General features: G+C 39.2%; 1 protein-coding gene across 1 annotated transcript in view; it reads right to left on the bottom strand.

The window, feature by feature from the left end:
* Positions 1-479: 479 nt before the first annotated feature.
* Positions 480-19,555, bottom strand: part of pibf1 (progesterone immunomodulatory binding factor 1) — a 21,609-nt gene continuing 2,533 nt past the window's right edge. Inside the window, 16 exon segments of the mRNA XM_032541219.1 lie at positions 480-994; positions 1,255-1,434; positions 3,252-3,336; positions 4,791-4,921; positions 6,714-6,816; positions 8,675-8,765; positions 9,083-9,233; positions 10,474-10,639; positions 15,434-15,532; positions 16,106-16,231; positions 16,393-16,454; positions 16,558-16,677; positions 16,881-16,916; positions 16,918-16,990; positions 17,656-17,789; positions 18,950-19,069. Coding sequence (XP_032397110.1) covers positions 941-994; positions 1,255-1,434; positions 3,252-3,336; positions 4,791-4,921; positions 6,714-6,816; positions 8,675-8,765; positions 9,083-9,233; positions 10,474-10,639; positions 15,434-15,532; positions 16,106-16,231; positions 16,393-16,454; positions 16,558-16,677; positions 16,881-16,916; positions 16,918-16,990; positions 17,656-17,789; positions 18,950-19,069 — 1,731 coding nt within the window. The 3' untranslated portion in view covers positions 480-940.

Here is a 19,555-nt window from a genome sequence, read left to right as displayed (position 1 = left end):
TTCCACTGGAAGACGAAAAAGAGACACATTAAAAGAATGGACAAAATCAAACCCCACACTTCCAGTTTGTGATGCAGGCTATTAAGCCTGAGCTCCTCCACAAAAGACATTATTCATCATTTCTCACAGGTTAAGCAGCACTTCTGGTAACAAGTTAACAGAATTTCAAATGCATTGCAAATTGGTGGAGTGCCCCTTTATATCTGAGGGATTTTAAATGTGTTCTTTTAACAGGGAATCCTTGTAATGTGGAATGTGTTTAAAAATCACACACTTTATTGTGGAAAATACCATCTGCTATAACAACTCAGGCGCACATTTTAGTTGGTACAAAAAAATTGATAAGTCATATAAGTAATGCACATGTTTTTTTAAGGAAATTGTGATGTATTGCATGTTCTAACTATTTCACAAACTAGGGAATACAGTGGTGTATTGTGAAGTATTGTAGGATCATTAAAAAGGGACAAAAACAGCTTTAAAGCAGTCTTCTGGTCGAGTTTAATATGACACCGATAAGAACATGGTCTGAAATGATAAAGGTATGCCTACTATGTCTATATTTAAACCCAAAGGAGCCTCTGCTTGTGTCTATCAGCCACCAGTATCTGCAAACCTGGAAAAGATGAGGAAATAATGATAGACAGACCTAATAAAATAGACCACTGCCAAGAAAGAGGAATTTTTGGGCAGTCGGTTGGCTTGGAATGTGTACCCTGTGGAAGGTAATACTTCTGGTTTTGGACCAGTATGCTGCGAATTTATCCACTCTAAACAATATGTAACCAAGGATGAGAACAAAAAAACACTCGGACACCAGTAACAGTTTCTACTTTTGTATTTCAAAAGTTGTTGAGATTTGAAAAGCCTTAATAAAATAATAAGATTGTTAAAGCCCTGAGTGACAATTAATAGCACTAGTAGTAACAGCAAATCATGCTCATTTAGGTTTCTGTTTCTTCTTTTGGTACCAATCAGGAACTTCCTTATTGGTCTGCAAATTAAAGAAACAAAGAGGAAAAACAATGGTTAAAAAAGCAGGAAGTGTGCAGCTCTAGTTTGGGATCGTAAGATATTTTCATCTATTTGACTTTCTCATAATTCAGGGATAATACAACAGCATATGTTTGCTCAGCTGACTGCAGTGAAAGGCTCAAATTAAAATGTATCATGGTGCTCCATTGTCTGAACTTCTGTCCAGGCAGGTTTAGGTGGTGTGACTCATAAAAAGGTGTTGCCGAGTCAGACACTTACAAACACGGTGGGTTTGGGTTTGTTTGGTGACTCTTCTTCTGTGGTCCTGCCGATACGTTTGGACTGGTGTTTTCCTGCACCAGAGGTCCTGATGGCAGTTGAATCTGTTTTCAACAGGTTTAGAGCGTCTCCCTGTCTGGACTGCATGCTGATCAGGACCTGCTTCATCACCGCTAACTCCTGAATAATAACACGGTTCATGAAAATAGGGATGTGAAAACAAGGGTACAACAATAAACAGGAATCTTTAAAAGAAATAACTGGGAGTGTAGTGTCCAAAAGGCCAGTAATCACTCACCAGGTCATTTTTCAATTCAAACAGGGATAAAATAAACATGCACATAATAAAGCTTTTGCAAATAGTTTGTATGACTGAAATATTATATTATACTTTTTTAGAACATTTTGTAAAACATTTGCTTAAAAATTTAGCTTTTCGGGGAATTTGCTGCTGCTTTCTGATGACTTGTTTGTTGTCTGGACTCCAATTATGGGACGCCTTGCAATAAGCTCGAGGGTCTGTGGGGTGGCAGCAGGGCAGAGGCGAGGACCCTGGGCCATTTCATGGTTCTATTTATCACTCCTGAGGACATGAGCCCTGGCAAGTCTCTCACACACAAACACACACACACACACACAGGCACACACACACACACACACAGGCACGCACAAACACACACACATACAGGCACACGCGGCATCCCAAACAGCCAAGCTGAGGAACAGCTGTCTATGACAGGGCACATACTTCCTACAGCTGGCTTGGGGGGACACACTCCCACGCGCACACGCAATCTTGAAGAAAGTGTTGCAACACTGTGCAGTGTCTGGATATCAAAAGCCACAGCAACAGAAAATTAATCAGCAACTGTTTGGTCTAATGGTTTCCCAATCACAAATCTGCGAATTTGTTGCTTTTCCTTGTTTTAAATTATAATTTTAGGTTTTGGGATTTTAAATGGAAGGAAGACATTTGAAGAAAAATGTGGAGATTGTTTTTCTGATATTATTATAGACCAAACAATGGATTGAGAGATTAAGTAACGATGCAAATGATCTTTATACGGACCTTACACCAAACCACTTTTCAAGCATTTCCACTGTCGCAGACAAAATTCAAAACTGGAATGAAATTATGAGAGTCTTGCTAAAGTTGGGGCACACTCCCGTCGTCTCAATCCTTTGTTGTAAGGTGGTCATAAAACTCCTTCCGAGTCCGTCTTTTTCCCGTATTGACAATCCAACAATATCAAACGTGTTTGATATTATCGTAAGTTTTAAGTCTTGGTAGTGAAGCTAAATCACAACCAACAATCAACAACCAATGGGTGCGCTACACTTAACGCTAAAGAAGGGAAGTTGCTGATATTTAACCCTTCTGAAGCAAGTCATCCAACAAAGTTTACCTGCGTGTAAACAGTAAAAGTGGCAGTAGCTCAATTTGTTAAGAGCTGCTTGAGAGGTGCCAGTTCACCTCCTGGGCATTGGGTGCCCTTGAGCTAGGCACTGAACCCCAAACTGCTCGAGGCACCTGTCCATTGGCAGCCGCAGCCCCATCATTCTAACATCTCTCATTTGTGCTTGTATAGGTCCTGAGCATTGTGCATGTGTGTATTTCAGGCCTGTGTGCAACAGAGTTAAAAAAAAAAAAAAGTAATTTCCTTTGCGCGATTAGCAAAGTATGTCAAAATGAAAACAAAAAAATAATCAAACACGTAGCTCAATGACATTATGACATATTTGTCTTTAGATGTGAGATAGTGCCAGAATTTAGTCTTTTCAGAGCCTTCTAGTGTACAGTACGGTAGGAATCATGTGCCGACACGCTGGTTTGACTCATAAATCTTTACTTTCAAAGTAAGGTTTTGCTGGTTTCTCACCATTTCAAATATACTGGAATAGAATGGGAGGCGTTGAATACAGCTGTCAGAACTACATATCATCATAGTGGGGAAAAAACAAATAGCTAGCATAAAAGAAATCGTCATCATGTGTACCTCTCGATGGTTGAGGAGTCTCTCCAGATCGGCAGCCATATTGTTTTTCACCTGTTGCAGTGCAGTCCGTTCTTTCCTCAGAGAACTGGGGTTACACCCAAAAACAGACAAAGAGAGCGAGAGCAGATCTCGAGTTAATAGAAAAACATTACTGTGGGTTATTCAAGTTCCTTATAGGGCCATGTGAGACTTGTTAAACAAGTAAGTCCTGTGTATCCCTGACTGATGGTTTATGAGATTCTTTAAGGCATAATATTGTCAGATAATAGAATAGAATACACTTTATTGTAAAATTGGAGAAGTAGCGTTATATACTATGTACAGTGTAGGTCCAGTGTTAATTAGAATGAGTTTTATTTTACAAACCTTAGGGTGGGGTCAGGTGTGGAGGCATGGTATGTTGCCTCATATGTGTGACAGTGCACTTAAGTAAACAGTAGTTTAAGGGGGCGGGGGGGGGGGAGAAACAGCAAAATGCTGGACTATAAACAAGTCTGTCTAAATAGCAGCAGCTTATTGAGTTATGTGAATATATCACTGGTATAAAACCATCAACAGCCAAGCAATGCATTAAAACACACAAGTTATGAATTTCAAAAATATATAAACAATAATAAATATATGAAAGCTTTTCGTTAGGCTTCTATCTTGTGAGAAAAACTCTCTGCAGTACTGTCCAAGTTTTCTTTCCTGGGGCTGTGAAACATACAAGCAAGCGATTGTAATGGGGGGCGCTTTAAAGCAAATTATCATGCAAATCTTGAAACAGCGGCTGGGTAGCTTCGCCTTTGTTCACCGAGAACTCTAGATAAAAATGTGTAATGGTATGGGTCCCATTGCCTGAGATCTCTGCTGAGACACTGTTAGCTGATTTGAGCGGAGTCCATTTTAAATGTTACTTTGTGGGAATACAATTAATACTTAAGACAGAAAGACTGTAGTACATAAAGTGAGAATCTGTGTCTCTGCTGTTGCACAAATAGCGCTGCACAGCCACAGGAAGACTTCAATATATCTGTCAGATGGGGAGGTTTGAAAAGCTTATAAGGATTTTTTTCCGCTCTGCTGCTTGCCCCAGGTGAGCGCTCAGTGGTAGTGAGCAGCAAGAGAAAACCTGCAGACTTTCGGTTTGCATATTTCTCAGGATAAAATACAGAGGGGGGCAGGGGAGATTTAGGTCAGTGCCAGGAAGCTAAATGTGTGCTGATGTGAAACACTCACTTATTGGGAATAGACAAATGCAAGCACTCATGCTGCTTTGCACAAAGACAGAATTAGCTAAGTATGAGAGGGGCAGATGAGGACAAAGGGAGCTAGGGATGAAGCAGAGACGCCTAAGGGTGGGGAGGTATGGCCTGCTGCCATGATGGGTAATTTACAAGATACAAAATGTAAGTCATAAAGTTAAGAAAGAATGAGTGTGGCAAGCAAGACAGAAGACTTTAATTACAATTGAAGAAGGAAAAAAAAAAGGGTAATGCGTGTTGATGTATCGAGAGATGCGTTTCCTCTTTGTGACGGTGTGTTCTGTACACGCACCTGACATCGTCCTCAAGCGAGGTAAGACGCTCCTTCAGCGTGCTGATCTGGGTATCTCTTTGTCTCACCGTCTCAATCAGGTAGCTATAGGGCTGCTGCGTCTGCTGTAACAGCTGGTTGGCTGTCAACAACTGAGGAACAACACGCATATGTGCACACTGGAGCAAATTATAAAAACATTTACTTCACATACACAATGTCAGGGTTGATTCCCCACCCCTACTTAATAATTCACTTGAGACTCAGGTCTACATTTTTTCCACATGTGCTGTATTGACTCCACAAACTGTGAAGAGTCAACTATGATGCAACAAGACCTAAACGTCTGTCACTGTGATGTTAATTATACTGAACATGACTTAGTAAAGGAGTATTTCCACTTTAAAACAAACTCTACATGTGGTTATTATAATAAAATGGCGCAATTCTGTTTGAAATTTGTGAATGACTCTTGAACAACAATCACGGCCAAGACTTCCTTATTGCTAATGTAATCAGGGGTAGCCTAAGTACCCATAAATGTGAGTTTTCATAAAGGCGTATCTAAGTTGTGTCCTTCTTATTAAAAGTAGTAGTATGAAGAGATAAAGCGGTAATAATTGTAATAATTATTCATTATCTCAACAACTTTGTCCTTGGAATTATCGTCAAAAAAGCACCTTTATAGTGTTTTGATGATCACTCATATAAGAGTCTGAATGTACTGAGCGTAATACATGGTATCATGCTTAAAATCTGCAAAGCAATATATAAAAGGTAGGGTGTTACACTTATACAGCCAGTAGTGAGTAAAACTGGATGGGAGATTAAGGACAATAGTTATTAGTCAGGACATCTGTGTGGGTGGTTAAGTGGTTAACACCCTTTCTAGTGAATATAAAGTATAATTTTTATACCCTGTCCTTTCATTGTCAATGAATGAGGTTTTCCAGATATGTGCCAATCAGTCACACCTGACTGTTAAAAGATGGCTTATTTATTCTCAAACCTGACCAGTTTAGAATTAAGAAAGAAGCAAGCAGATTGGTTGCCAGAGCTGTCGTTCTCATAATTTCAAACCTCATTGGACGAGTTTAAACATCAGGGAACGAGTAGTAGACATGCGAGTTTCACACAGTCATGCACAGACAAAATACACACCCAAAATCAAAGTTTCAGTGTTGCACACACAAGCACATGTCGTGCCAAACACAACAAAAGCCTCAATGATTGGCATATTGAGTTTTAGAAAGAGTGAAGAGCATGGCCGTCACGGTTTTTCACACTGTGCCAACAAGTGTGACAGGTACTAAGACAAACTTCTCGCTGTCTGCTCTCAAACAACCTCACTTTAAAAGTAGATTTAAAAGTAGATTCTGAAAATTGATGGGACCATTGTTAAACTTGGACCAAAGGTTTAGGGGGAAAAAAAGCAGAGGACACTCATTACAAATCCTGAGGTGTGTTTGATGATATATGTGGTGACCAACCTCACAAGCTGCTAAAATCTTTGTTTTGTTTTGAAAAGTCTGTCTTTCAGAGCTGGCCATTGACTTTCACAGCAGAGTGTCGTGTGATGATGTGAAAAGGTAAATGGTGGGTGATGAGAAAGGAGCCACCGAGCTTAGCTCTGTAATAATGACTATGTTATGTCATTAGAGAGAGAAGAGGTAAAAAAACAGCTGAAAAAGAAATCATATTACTTTGATGGAAGCTATGAAATAACCTTAATCTGAGTTGCTGTGGGTGATGTGTGATAATGGGAAAAAAGTGTGTTGCAGGTACTGACTTGCATTGCTTTTTTTTTCTTTGCTTTTTTTTTTCAATAAATTACCGTAAACGTAATCCCATTAACGATGGTCCCCAGGCAGGCACACACATGAACGCAGTGTGTGTGTGTGTGTGTGTGTGTGTGTGTGTGTGTGTGTGTGTGTGTGTGTTTACCTCTTCAGATATGTGTCCTGTCTGTGATTTGTGTCTCTCCAGCTCTTTCCTCAGTGACGTGTTCTGCCTCTCGAGCTGCAGCACCCTGCGGGCCAGGTGAACGCTGCACAACACACAAACACATTTCAATTTGGAAATTCCAAAACATGACAACACCAACCAATCCACGTTGTTTACCCCACAGTTAATGTAAATGCAACAGTTGGCATCAAGGATTAAAGGGAAAAAAATAATCTTTTGACTGAACTTTTTTTTGAGCTAAGTCATAAGCTGTTCACATATCGCACCTTATTGGTTTTTAATGTACAACAAGATGTAAACGGTAAAAGTAAAGGGAGTGTTCTCTTGTCCTGATGAACAAAACCATACTTCAGTACCATCCCACGACTAAGCATTGCTGTTTTTCTTACTGCAGCAATCATTTTGTAGAACCGCGCTACACACTCTATTTAATTCCTTCAGGCCAAAAGTGTTTAAAGGGAGATTTTTTTAATTGTTAATATGCAATTCAACACTAAGTCAAATTCAAACTAAAAAAGGTACTTACAATAACAATACATAAACACAACGATATAACAGAAAAATAAGTGCAGTAACACACAAGTTAACTTTTTTTAACAGGCTACTTTTCCAGGCTTTTGGCACTGAAACCATAGGCATGAAGATTAACTACACCTGATGCCCGTTTCAGGTCTTTATGTGTGCTAAAGAGCATGAATGCTAGCCTTGTGGCGGTCTTCACCATCTTTTCCCAAACCTTTTTCCCATATACATTTTTTTTGCAGCAAACCACGCAAAAGCAAATCCCTGGCATTTTCATTTTATTACACTATGAGCTGTATGGCTTGCCTTTCTCCCCCGTTTCCAACAGCCATGCCCATTACCATTTATTTTTCACTGTTTTATCTATCTCAGACACTATGCCTTTCTTTAGCAACACCAAATGCATTATGGCTAGTGGCCTTGCCAAATAGTGGTTACCATTAGATGCACACAAATCATGAGGCCAATTTGTGAGGAAACTGGTTCCGGGTTTTGTGCTATAAATTAATATTTTTTATATATAAAAAAAGGAATATTTAATAGCAAAGTTATAAGTTGACTATTTTAATTGCTTGATTATTTTATGTCCACATGCAGTCATAACCTACTGTCATTAAAAGTGAAACCAAAATAGGCTATAATGCTGTCTGTGCGTCATAGCACAAACACAACGGTTCACGATAATGACAAATAGTCTATTGCATGATTGTATTATTATTATCGTTATTATTTTAATTTTATTTTAACACACTCAAAACCTTCCATCGCAAGTTGACCCTTTGCTAAGCCATGCCCGAAAACGGCCACAGGCCAATTGTGGCCTAGCAACCGTAACTAGGTGCTGGAGGTCTGGCAAGCTTTTGAGCGAGGGAAACAAGCCAAAGCGTTGTGCGTATGGATTGTGAAAAATCTGATACACGGTATCCTAATACTTTGGACGGGGTGGTGGAATTTATATCCTTCCCGAAACCTAAATCCCAAGGGGAGAAATGCCGGGCGGGGTTTAAGCAGTGTGGGAGCCACTAATGTTAGCTAACTAGCTAGCTAACATTAGCACAGCATTGCTTGGAAATAATGACAATTCTTTGTTCATAAAGCATATGCATTTGAACGTAAAATAAGATGATTAAAGGCAAGACGGAGGCTCACTGACAACACATCAATTTAACCCATACTACTGTATATAACCATGATGATTTTTTTTTTCTTGTTAGATCTTTTTTTTTCTTCTTTTTTTTGTTTTTAGGATTTTAATGGCAAAGGGCCGTGGGTCGCCAGCCTTAGTACATGGGGCTCAACCAGGTGAGTTATCAGGGTGCCCTGCATGCTCATTTCTTAATAAATACAGAATGTTCGTTTAGTGCCATCTCTCACAAAGTGTCCTATCTTTGAAATGTCAAATGTATCCTGTGCTGTACCTCTGTTTTAGTCTTCTTTTGGCTGTTGTGGGAACATTGGCTCCGTAGCCGTATGAGAACAGAACTCTCTCTGCCTCCTCTTCATTCTCAACTGGCAACAGACATAAACACAAATCTGTCAATACATCTCCAGGACCATTATGATATGTGGCAGAGAAAAGCATGTAGTAACATTTGGTTGTGTTACCCATCTTTCTATTGTCCTTAACTTCTGTTCCATGCACTGTGACAAAGCCGTTTTACATTATTGTCGCCTTCTTAATCCAATATGATGCTATCTCTTAATATTGTTACACACATTCTCTGATGCCAGACCAAGGCATTTAAGGGAACCAGAGTTTGTCTGTTAGTGCTCTTATCTTTCTGATCTCATAGTAATGTGTGTAATGTAATGAGTACAGTTCTTACTTTCTGCAGCCTGCATGGTGACTTGGTCTAACTCTAGCTCAAGCTTTTCATATGTCTCCAGCCGAGATGCCTGCTCGGCATTCTGGGCATGCAGCTCCGCCAACCGCTTCTCTGACGATGTCTGCAGCCTGTAAAACTCCTGGGTCAGGAGCTGAGAACAGGAGGACAGGAGAGAGGGAAACGAAGGAGAGGAATAGGGGATGATAGGTAGTGAATGACAAGCAATGACAATTACAGCAATGTTTTCTGTTAAAAATGTTTTTTGAAAATATACAAAATGATGTCCATGAGGAATTATAATAAATAACTGTAAATGTTACATTCTCTCAGATTAATACAATGATGGTGGAATCATTTCATCACTGCTGCCATATTCTTTTACCATTTATGCACATGTTGCAAGCTTCGAATTGAGTTTTATTGTTTTTTACAGTTAAGAAATTGAAAAAAACTATATTGATTAGCTAAAATAAAAATGTTTTGTAATGTTTTCAATTTTTATGATAATTTGTAAGATTAGAATTAGTTAAACTGAAACTCCTGTAATTAGTCTTTAAGAGTTGTTGTCATGATAAATGATTTATCCTTACTAGTCACCGTTCCTCTTTTTCTCACATTTACAACCGTGGACAAAAGCATTCTCAAAGAGAGAGAAGTGAAAAAAAAGGAGAAAAGAAAATCTAAATGAAAGGACTTTCATCCCAAAAATAGCATTAAACCTGACTTTTATAAAGAAATGAAACAAAATCAAAGCTAAACAACAAACTCCAAAGTCAAAACCAATACAAATACAGGTGAAGAGGTGGACCTCAGCTAAGTGCATCCAGACATCAAAAACAATCTGCACTCAATTAGCTTCTTATATAAATGGGTGTGCTACAGTGGACAGAGATAAGAATGGAGCTTTGGTGCTGACATACAAAGGCTGGATAGACATATTCTTTTGAGTGGAGCATTAATATTTAAGTACTATGGATGGACTCCTCCCCAAATGAAGACAACAGTGATTTACGCATCAGTCGGTCTTGCATTTTTGGTTTTATTCATTCATGTGATGTTTCCAGCAGGTAGGCAACTTTATTACTGTCTTTTCTAGCTTTCACAATGTTAATGAGGAGTAATGTAGAACATGACTTTCATTTAAGAAACAGTCAAGATGACAATTTGTAAATCGGAGCACAGTTATAAAAACTATTGCTTACTGTTGAACATGTTGAATTGAATTAACAAAAGAATCTGAATCTGTTAATGGCATACGATGCACACACATAAAGTGTTTATTTATTATTTAATTTCTATATAAACGTCAAACGGCTGAAATCAAATCATGAGGAAGAGGCACGCAAAAATTAAGAGTGCACTATGACAGATTGTCTTTATGTTTAGAGTACCTCCAGTTTCTTCTGCTGTTTCTCACACTCCAACTGGCACTGGGCCAGGGCCTTAGCTGTCTCTTCCTTGACCATCTGAGCGCGCTCAGCTTCGAAGGAGTGCAGCTTGGCATGGTTGGACAGTTCTGCAACCCGGCTGTCAGTACCTAGCTGGAGCTGACGAAACCTGCACATATGGAGACACACAGGTGGATCATAGACTGTAGACGCACGCCTCACTAAATATGAATGTGAGTAGGTGTGTTAAAAAAGGGAGATTGTGTTTTGGTGCAGACAGATACAGAGGGTAAACTCAGCTCTGGGCCCCTGGTTAAGCTCAGGCATGCCTGGTGGTTATAAACAAAAGTTGCAATGGATTTCTTAAAATAGATACATTCACTTCTGGTGATAATTTTTCATGATAACATGTTTGTTTGGAAACTGGCAAGGAAATGGCTCTTTAGCGTGTCTTGCGTAAGAACCCATTTTTATGTTGACTGGTTGTGTAAAGTGTTCTGTGGTACCTAAAGTATAACTATAAGCCACCAAGCCAGAAATCCGGTCTTAAACCATTTGCAGGCAGGAGAGTATTTCTCAATGACACTCGCAGCAATTTTTGGTTTTGTTTGATCTTTAATAATTCTAGTTGGCAGCTACAGAAACGTGTTTCAACTTAATTTTTTTAGTAATTAGAAAGGAGAGAGGTATTCTAAAGTTTCTGTTTTCAGATGACAAAAGTATTGTTACATAAAAGTGGGTGGATGGGAAAGCTTGCACACAACACAGCGACAGATAAAAGACCTTTTATCTTTTTTATTTAACCTCACCCTATCATTTGCAACAACAACCTGGAACTTTGTGTGTGTGTATATATATATATATATATATATATATATATATATATATATATATATATATATATATACATATATATATACACACACACATATACACACACATATATATATATATATATATATATATATATACATATATATGTACGGCTTGCTTCTATTTGCACAAATCAATAAAACTGCAAACAGCAAATGCTAAAGATAGATCATTTTGATAATAGAGTAATCTTTTAAGTCATTTATCAGGCAGAAAATGTATTCAACCTTCCCCAACATGAGAATGTTCTGCTTTGCTGTTTTATATCATCTTAAATTTAAGTATCATCTGGTTTTTGACTGTTGGTTGGAAAAAAAATCACTCTATGGGAAATTATGTAGGCAGTGTTTCATTATTTATATATAATTATTGTATAGACTAAATAATTAATTAATTAATTGAAAAAATAATCACCAAACAAACAGAAAGAATTACCACTTGTTGCAGCCCTAAAAAAGTAAAACAACGACGTTTTGAGACCAGTGCTCTTCCTCATGCAGCCTTAAAGCACAAACACACGGACTCTACAAAACCTTGGGGGTTGGTTGGATAATATTAATAACTCTTGATTACAGCTGGCCTGATAGGATTTCATCATCCATAGAGCGCAGGCCTGAGCTGTGTGCTCACAGTGACAGACATGTACACATGGTCTACATTTCAAGCCTTCTTTTAATAATGGCGGCTGCTATCTAGATGCAAGAAGGAAAAATGTTTTTAAGAAATTGTACCTTACTTTACCAGAGGAGTGCAGTGAGCCACGGCATTTCTTCGTAGTTTTAAATGTAATTTTTTATGTCAATATTGACAGTTACAGTGGGTAAGAGCATCTGTCTTTGGACAACAACAAGTCTAGGTCTGCTAGAGAGGTGAAAATGGAAAAACAGTACTCAATACTTTGTCTTTGTTTTGGTTTAGTTGATCACCGTAATTAGCTTGTTAGCCAGCATTCTGAAACAGAGCGCTGAGATTCAAGCTGGTCCTGTATGCTACAATCACATGACACCATTTCAAGTTTGTCTGTCTCATTCTTTGCCCCAAAAATAGAGGTATGTGTGGGGTTAGGGGTTAAGGGCTTGTGGCTAGCATCTGTCATTGCTGGCTTGCAATGCGTCGCAGAGAGGGAATGTGATCGCAGCAGAGAGAAAGGACAAGGGGGAGTAAAGTGTTTGTATGGAAAGTCCAACAGCTGGTGGTATGGATCTAGAAAAATGACTGGTATGTAGTAGTAACCCAGGACAGGGACACTACTACTGCTGCTGCTGCTGCTGCATGTGCATCTCCGTCTGTCTGTCTGTTGCAGATGCAATATTGTAAAACAAAGTTTAAAATAAGAAAGTATTGAAACATAAGTGCAAAATAAGATATTTTTCTACTAAATTCCTGTCCCTACCTAAAACATCTCTACAAAATGTGTGTGACTAAAAAATCAGATACATTTGTTCATGGACAGGCATGTATGCATGCAGCAGAAATATAGCAAAAATATGTGTGTGTGTGTGTGTGTGTGTGTGTGTGGGTGTGCGTGTGCGTGTGTACGTGCGTGTGTAGGCATGCAGCAGGGCTCGCAATTTATCTGTTGCAATTTCCATGCAATATTTGAAACCTACAAGGCCATAACCCAGAGGCACCTGTACTGAGATGGGCATTGTTGCCTGAGGGCCGAGATAGTAGGTTTCATCTTGAAAACAAATCACTTAGAGGATGTTTGGAAATGGGAAATGACTAAAAAAGTAGGGGTGGGGGAAAAAAAAAATCAATACAGCATAGTATCGCAATATTACGCCAAGTATCAATTTATTATTATATAAGTGTTGCTCAGTTTGTCTGCTCAACACTCATTTAAAGTTGGAAAAAAGGTAATAAATTGCAATATAATACTTTGCAGTATGTTTAAAAATTGCAATAATATCATATTGTGACATAAGTATTGTAATGATATTGTATTGTGTGGCCTCTGGTGATTCCCACCCCTACTAAAAATAAACATATTATGCTTTTTGGCTTTTTCCCTTTCCTTTTTTTGTGTTATGTATCTTTTTTGTTCACGTTATAGGTTTACAAAGTGAAAAAGACCAAAGTCAAACCCAAATGTTCTTACCATCTCCAACAGAAAACACTGTTCACAAACTGCTCCAAACAGCTTTATCGTAGTCTAGCTTTTAATTCCGTGACGAATATGCGTCACTTTGTAACACTTGTTATAATGCTCGCCTGGCTGCTAGTGTGGCACGCCCTCATACTCTGCTTCTGAATGGCTAGTAGTCATTACCTAGGTATTCTGCATGTGTGACTCCCAACAAAGATGGAATAGAAGTGTGATGCCTTACTCTGTAGCTAAAACAGAGAGCTCAACACACGTGGTGAAAAGAAGAGCTGCAGCAATGTACAGTACAACATAAATATGGTGTTTCTTGAAAATGAAACCATGTTAACCTATTATATAACCTATGATATAACCTCAAAATACAATTATGAACATGAAAATAAACATAATAATATGTTGTTATGCAAAATCAGACAAAACAAAAAGGCTTTAGCAAAGCTGTTCCGGTCAAGGCAACAGTTTTGTCAGCATCAAGGGTCTTGAGTACTACACAATCTCCTGTCTCTCACTATGCGGCAGAGCCAAGCAGCTGGGCCAATGACACCAGTTACTACTAGACTGATCTGCAGTGAACTCTGACTTCCATGTCACCTTCTGACCTCACAGCTACAGCAAAGGTTTCATGTGATCTTTAGTAAGAGACAGTTAACCACAGCCACCACAGTCCTGTCTCTCCCACAACATGTGCTAATGACGGACTGCTGCTGGCTCACACATCAGCATCAGAGCAAAAAGAAAACTCACAGCTTTAATTGAAATCCAGAGGAATTCAAGCTGAATATAACCTTATGGTGTAACAATATTAAATACATTTAGAACTAATAAGCACAGCAATGATGCCTGCTTTAAGTACCCGTTTGGCTCTAGTACAGAGCATAAACTGGTAGCTGATGGTGAGCTGCCAGTTTTCCTCCTCGGCACTGCCAAGGTGCCCTTGAGCAAGGCACCAAATCCCAAACTGCTGGGGGCACAGTCCATTGGCAGCCCCCTCGCTCTGACATCTCTCCACTAATGCATATCAATAGGTCCTGTTTGTGCATGTGTGTGTGATTCGGGGCTGTGTGTGGTTAATGTGTAAAACTAACAACAGAGGGAAAACTAATTTTCCCTTAGGGATAAAAAAAAATATGTCTTCTTTATAAAATAACACTTTTGGGCCTTGGCTACTCCACACACAACAAGCCAACACTATAAAGATGAGGAATGTGGTTAACCATGTCATGTTTCAAATTTATAGATGGTTGACAACAACAAAAACTGCACTAACTTCTCTAGGTTCTGTTCCAGTTTAACAGTTGCCTTCAGGTGAAGTTAATTAACCTTCGCTGATATACAACCTATTTAGAGTGCATCCAGAAAGGGACCTACATTTAAGTGCAGAAGTTGTAGAGTTTAACTTCTAAAAGGCCATGGGAGCTGTCCAACAGGCGTCATCATGTCTTAATTATTTATTCACTAAAGTAAACTTGGTCTCCAGATAGCTGCTGTAGATTTGAAAAATGGTGAAATCTGAGAAATAGAACCGGATAATTTTGTAAATTGAAACAACAACAAAAACATGAACTGTATGTTAGTCAAAATGCAGATTTGACTATCTATTGTTTACAGACTCCCACTTTCAATCATATTAAAGGGTTAGTTCACCAAAACTGCAGAAAAAAACTACTTCCTTCCTTCCTTCCTTCCTTCCTTGTAGTGGTATCTAACTAACTAACTATGATAGGTTTGGTTTTATTTGTCCAAGTTTTCAGATATCAGTTTTTTTTTGTTTTCTGCCTTCGTCCAAAGATGAAGCAGCTGATTAGAATTTGATCCACTCTAATTCATCTGCATGGCTGGATAACACTAGAAGTGAGTGTGCAAGTATGTCACTTTGTTTGTTCTGTTGTTGTAAACCTGTCTGCCAATGTTCAATGTATAGCAACAATGTTTGATATAAACTGTATGGAAATATTTCTGTGTGAGATGGATTGTAATACTCACTGTTCCAACAGTTGGTCATATCTGGACTGGGTCTCTCTCTCAGCAGCCACTGCTCTGTCCTTCTCGAGCACCGCATTGTCTCGGGCCTCACGCAAGTTCCTGGTCAAATACACGCACACAGCAGAAAGGAATCAGATGTCTGATATGTTGTGCATAATGAAAAAGCCTTTATTCTTTTGAAGTTATGTTGACATTTCCTTTAATTTTGATGCTACTGTATCTGTGGTGATAACTCTTCCTCATCTCAAATTGTTTCATACGTATTATACGTACGTACATATTTAATTTGCGGACTTATGTTGTACTGTATACTAGATGAATGGTTGAAAACAGTTTAGACATTGTCTTTACTAATTCTAGTGTGTGCACAATCCCTCACTTCTTAACACATTGCTCCAATTTATAAAAGAGCTACCTGCTATATCGTTACAGGCTATACCTGCACTTGATTATTGAGAAAGAACATTATGAAATGACTTTTGATTTTAGATAGTACATAACACCAGTGTTGTATTATCTGAAAATTGGTCAGCTAAAAATAATTGATATGGCATTTTACTAAAATGTGCAATTTCCTGTGGTTGAATAGCCCAATGTTTGTTCATAGTTTGTACATGCATACATACACCATTTCTTAGGAATTTTATTTTAAAATTAAAAAAAAAATGATACCTGTTCTCCCTCTCATACATCTCCCTGGAGGTTCTCTGTAGATTGTCAATCTCCTGACTGGTTTTCAGCCTAATGTTCTCCAACTCGTCTCTTAACTTGGTCTCATACTCTGACTTATAGCGGTCTCTGTAACGAAAATTGAAAAATAAAAGATAAGAATTAACAGACTGTATCCTAATGTCGCTGGCAGATGAAACCGTCAGTGTTTTGGCACAGCGTAGGTCTCCCACATTAAACACACTAGAATTTTGGCTGCTGGTGATTGATGTAAAACAGCAGCGCCTAACCTGGATGCTACATATTTTTCATAGGCGTCCTCTCTTGCCTTTTTAGTGTCTTCTAATTGTACCTAGACCACACAATCAAAAAGAGAGAGCATGTTAGAAGACCCCTTCCTATTGTTGAATGCCTCTTGTATTAGATGAGCTTCCCAGCTAATCAACTGTATGGACCTGGAGCCTCTCCAGGCGGTCTTCTTCATGTGCACAGCGGACACTCATTTCCATGTTCTGCCGGTGTAGGTACTCCTTGTCCTTCTGCAGGAGAGTCACTGACTGCTGCAATGTCGCCACCTGAAGGGCAAGAAGAGAAAACAAAAAACTATTACAAAATACAGTTCACCCAAAGAGACTTCAATGAGTATTATGAAGACAAAATATAGTGTGTGTGTGTGTGTGTGTGTGTGTGTGTGTGTGTGTGTGTGTGTGTGTGTGTTGGTGTGTGTGTGTGTGTGTGTGTGTGTGTGTGTGTGTGTGTGTGTGTGTGTGTGTGACACCTCTTTGTTGAGTGTGTTCCTTTCTCTGGTCACTGCGGGTGTGAGTCAGGTCGAGTGTCTCAAATCTTCTCTTTAACTCCTTTAGTTCTGCCTCAAAGTTGTCACGCTCACTATAAACCACAGTGTAAAAGGTTAACATACATTTGAACTTACATATCCAGAATTTAAATATGGGGGGAAACTAGAAAAGATTAAAAGTGATCTGGAGTTTTGATGATCAAAAAATTATCAATCCTAACTAAATATTTCCATGTACTGACTTAACCAATATGCAATATGGGGTTAGGTGATGCTCCGTGAAACAGCAAACAATACTAAAGCAACGATACACACAAACTGCAGGAACGTCTGCTGAAACGGACTCCGATTCCCCTTCATAACCCATACGCAAATGCTTTTGGTTGCTGCTTGCCTCGAAAGACACAGCCTTCAAAACTGTACTTGCAGCCTCAAATCGAGTTAAGCCACCCTTTTAATCTGAGACAGACAGACACGACACACCAGACACACAGACCACAGACACACAGACACACACAGACAGACACAGACACAGACACAGACACACACAGAGACACACACACAGACACACAGACAACACACACACACACACACACACACACACACACACACACACACACACACACACACACACACACACACACACACACACACACACACACACACACACACACCCCCCAACACACACACCACACACACACCCACACACACACACACACACACACACACACACACACACACACACACACACACACACCGTTTGATGGCAGGGTAGTTGTCTCGGCGATAGTCTCCTTCTTGGATCTGCTGTTTGGTATCGGCCAGTTCTAGGGTCAATCTCTGGCTCCTAAACTCCAGCTCAGTACGAAGCCGCCGCTCCTCCTCGTAGCTCTGTGGAGACACAGGACGAACAACATTTTTATTAAATGTAGTATTCATATTTTTAGATACACAATGCAATAGGCAGGATTGTACCTCCTAAACACAAGTATTCATTTTTTTCATTCATTTTTTTTCCGACAGGAATTTTAGCAAGAACCCTTGCCGTCTTGACATTGTCATACAGTTCATGCCAATTCTCTAATAGCAAATTCATGCAGTGAACATCACATCCTTTTACTGGGACCATGTAGAGTTGATAAGTAATTTACCTGCTGGGCGTATCTAAGTGGAAAAAAAGACACAGTGACAATAAAGGCAAGCACCTGTTCAGTAACAATGTCTAGATACTCTGGCATTCAAAAAATGCTTACTCAGTCTCAAAAGGTCTCGTGATTGCCATTGTCATGTTATTTTCTTTTGCCAAATTCTTAACCCTGTCTTCAGCATGCTGTATCATTATCTCGTCAACGTGTCATTTATGCCTACAGGGCGACGCTGACTAGATTAACTGGATGGCTTTTTCCTATGATTTCTGTCATATTTCATTCTAAGCACTGCAGGCTGTGAAAATTACCATTTCGGGGACGCTGTAACTGACATGTCTAGCGTTAAAGAGCGCATTTTACAGGCGACTGGTTAGCACACCTGGTGGAGCAGGCACCCATATATAGAGGTTTATTCTTCAACGCAGCGGCCACAGGTTAGACTCCAACCTGTAGCTCTTTGCTGCATGTCATTCCCCTTCTCTCGTCCATTTTGAGTCTAAGCTGTCCTATCCAAATAAAGGCTTAAAATGACCAAACCATAATCTTTAAAAAAAGAATTCTGCATTCCTCATATCTATGTTTTCCAAATAGGTGCCTCAAAGCCTGGGGGAGTGAATTGTTTAAAGTGGGTTTTTCTGGAGCGTTTAAAGAAAGCAAATGAAAAGCAAAAATCCAGCTGGTTCCTATTCTACTTAAATCTATTTATTGGAATTTTACACGGTGCAAAGTATATGATCTAAACAGAAATGAAAGAGAAATCAACAAAAAATGGTGATAACATGAAGATACAATAATGCCCAAGTGGGATAAAATGTGCGCAACTTCAAAACATGTGAACTCATAAAGAAAGATGAGAGAATGCAACATAGAGGTGTAGTGCAAGCTTGTGTATGTGTGCTGTACCTCCATCAAAGCCTTCATTTGGGTTCTGTGTGTGTCCAGGTCTTCAGTCAAACTGCCTCTCTTCACACTGAGCTCAGCCAGCTGAGCCCGCAGAGGAGTCACCACCTCGTAGAAACGCATCTAAACATACAGCAAAGAAAAAAGATCACCCTGTTACCTTCATCATGGACCAGTGATAGACCGATTATCGGCCACTTTTGGCAGTTTGTAGATTATCTGTAATGGCGTTTTATTTGCATGATAACCGATAAAGTTATCACTTAAAAAGTGTGCTACTTTGGCTGCGCAGCAGCACTGCATCTGTCCCTATTGTCTCTGCGGTTTAATGTCCCGCTCACAACACTATCTGACTATCTTTTACTGTGTATTATGTTGAAAGTTTCTTATTTATGAAATAATTGCTTCAAGAATTTAAACATAGTTCTGTGTTGGAGTTTGTAACATTCCAAAATCTTTAATCTTGGTTATTGGTTTTCATTAACTACTAATAATCAGCATCGGCCTTGAAAAAACAGTATTGATCAATCCCCATAGTGTACTGTATGATATCTTGTCTTTCTGGTTCAATAAGGTAGTGTGGCGATTAGGAAGAGCCCCCCCCCCCCC

Source organism: Etheostoma spectabile, chromosome 17, assembly GCF_008692095.1.
Source record: "Etheostoma spectabile isolate EspeVRDwgs_2016 chromosome 17, UIUC_Espe_1.0, whole genome shotgun sequence".
Classification (NCBI taxonomy): domain Eukaryota; kingdom Metazoa; phylum Chordata; class Actinopteri; order Perciformes; family Percidae; genus Etheostoma; species Etheostoma spectabile.
This window is presented reverse-complemented; position numbering and strand designations above follow the sequence as displayed.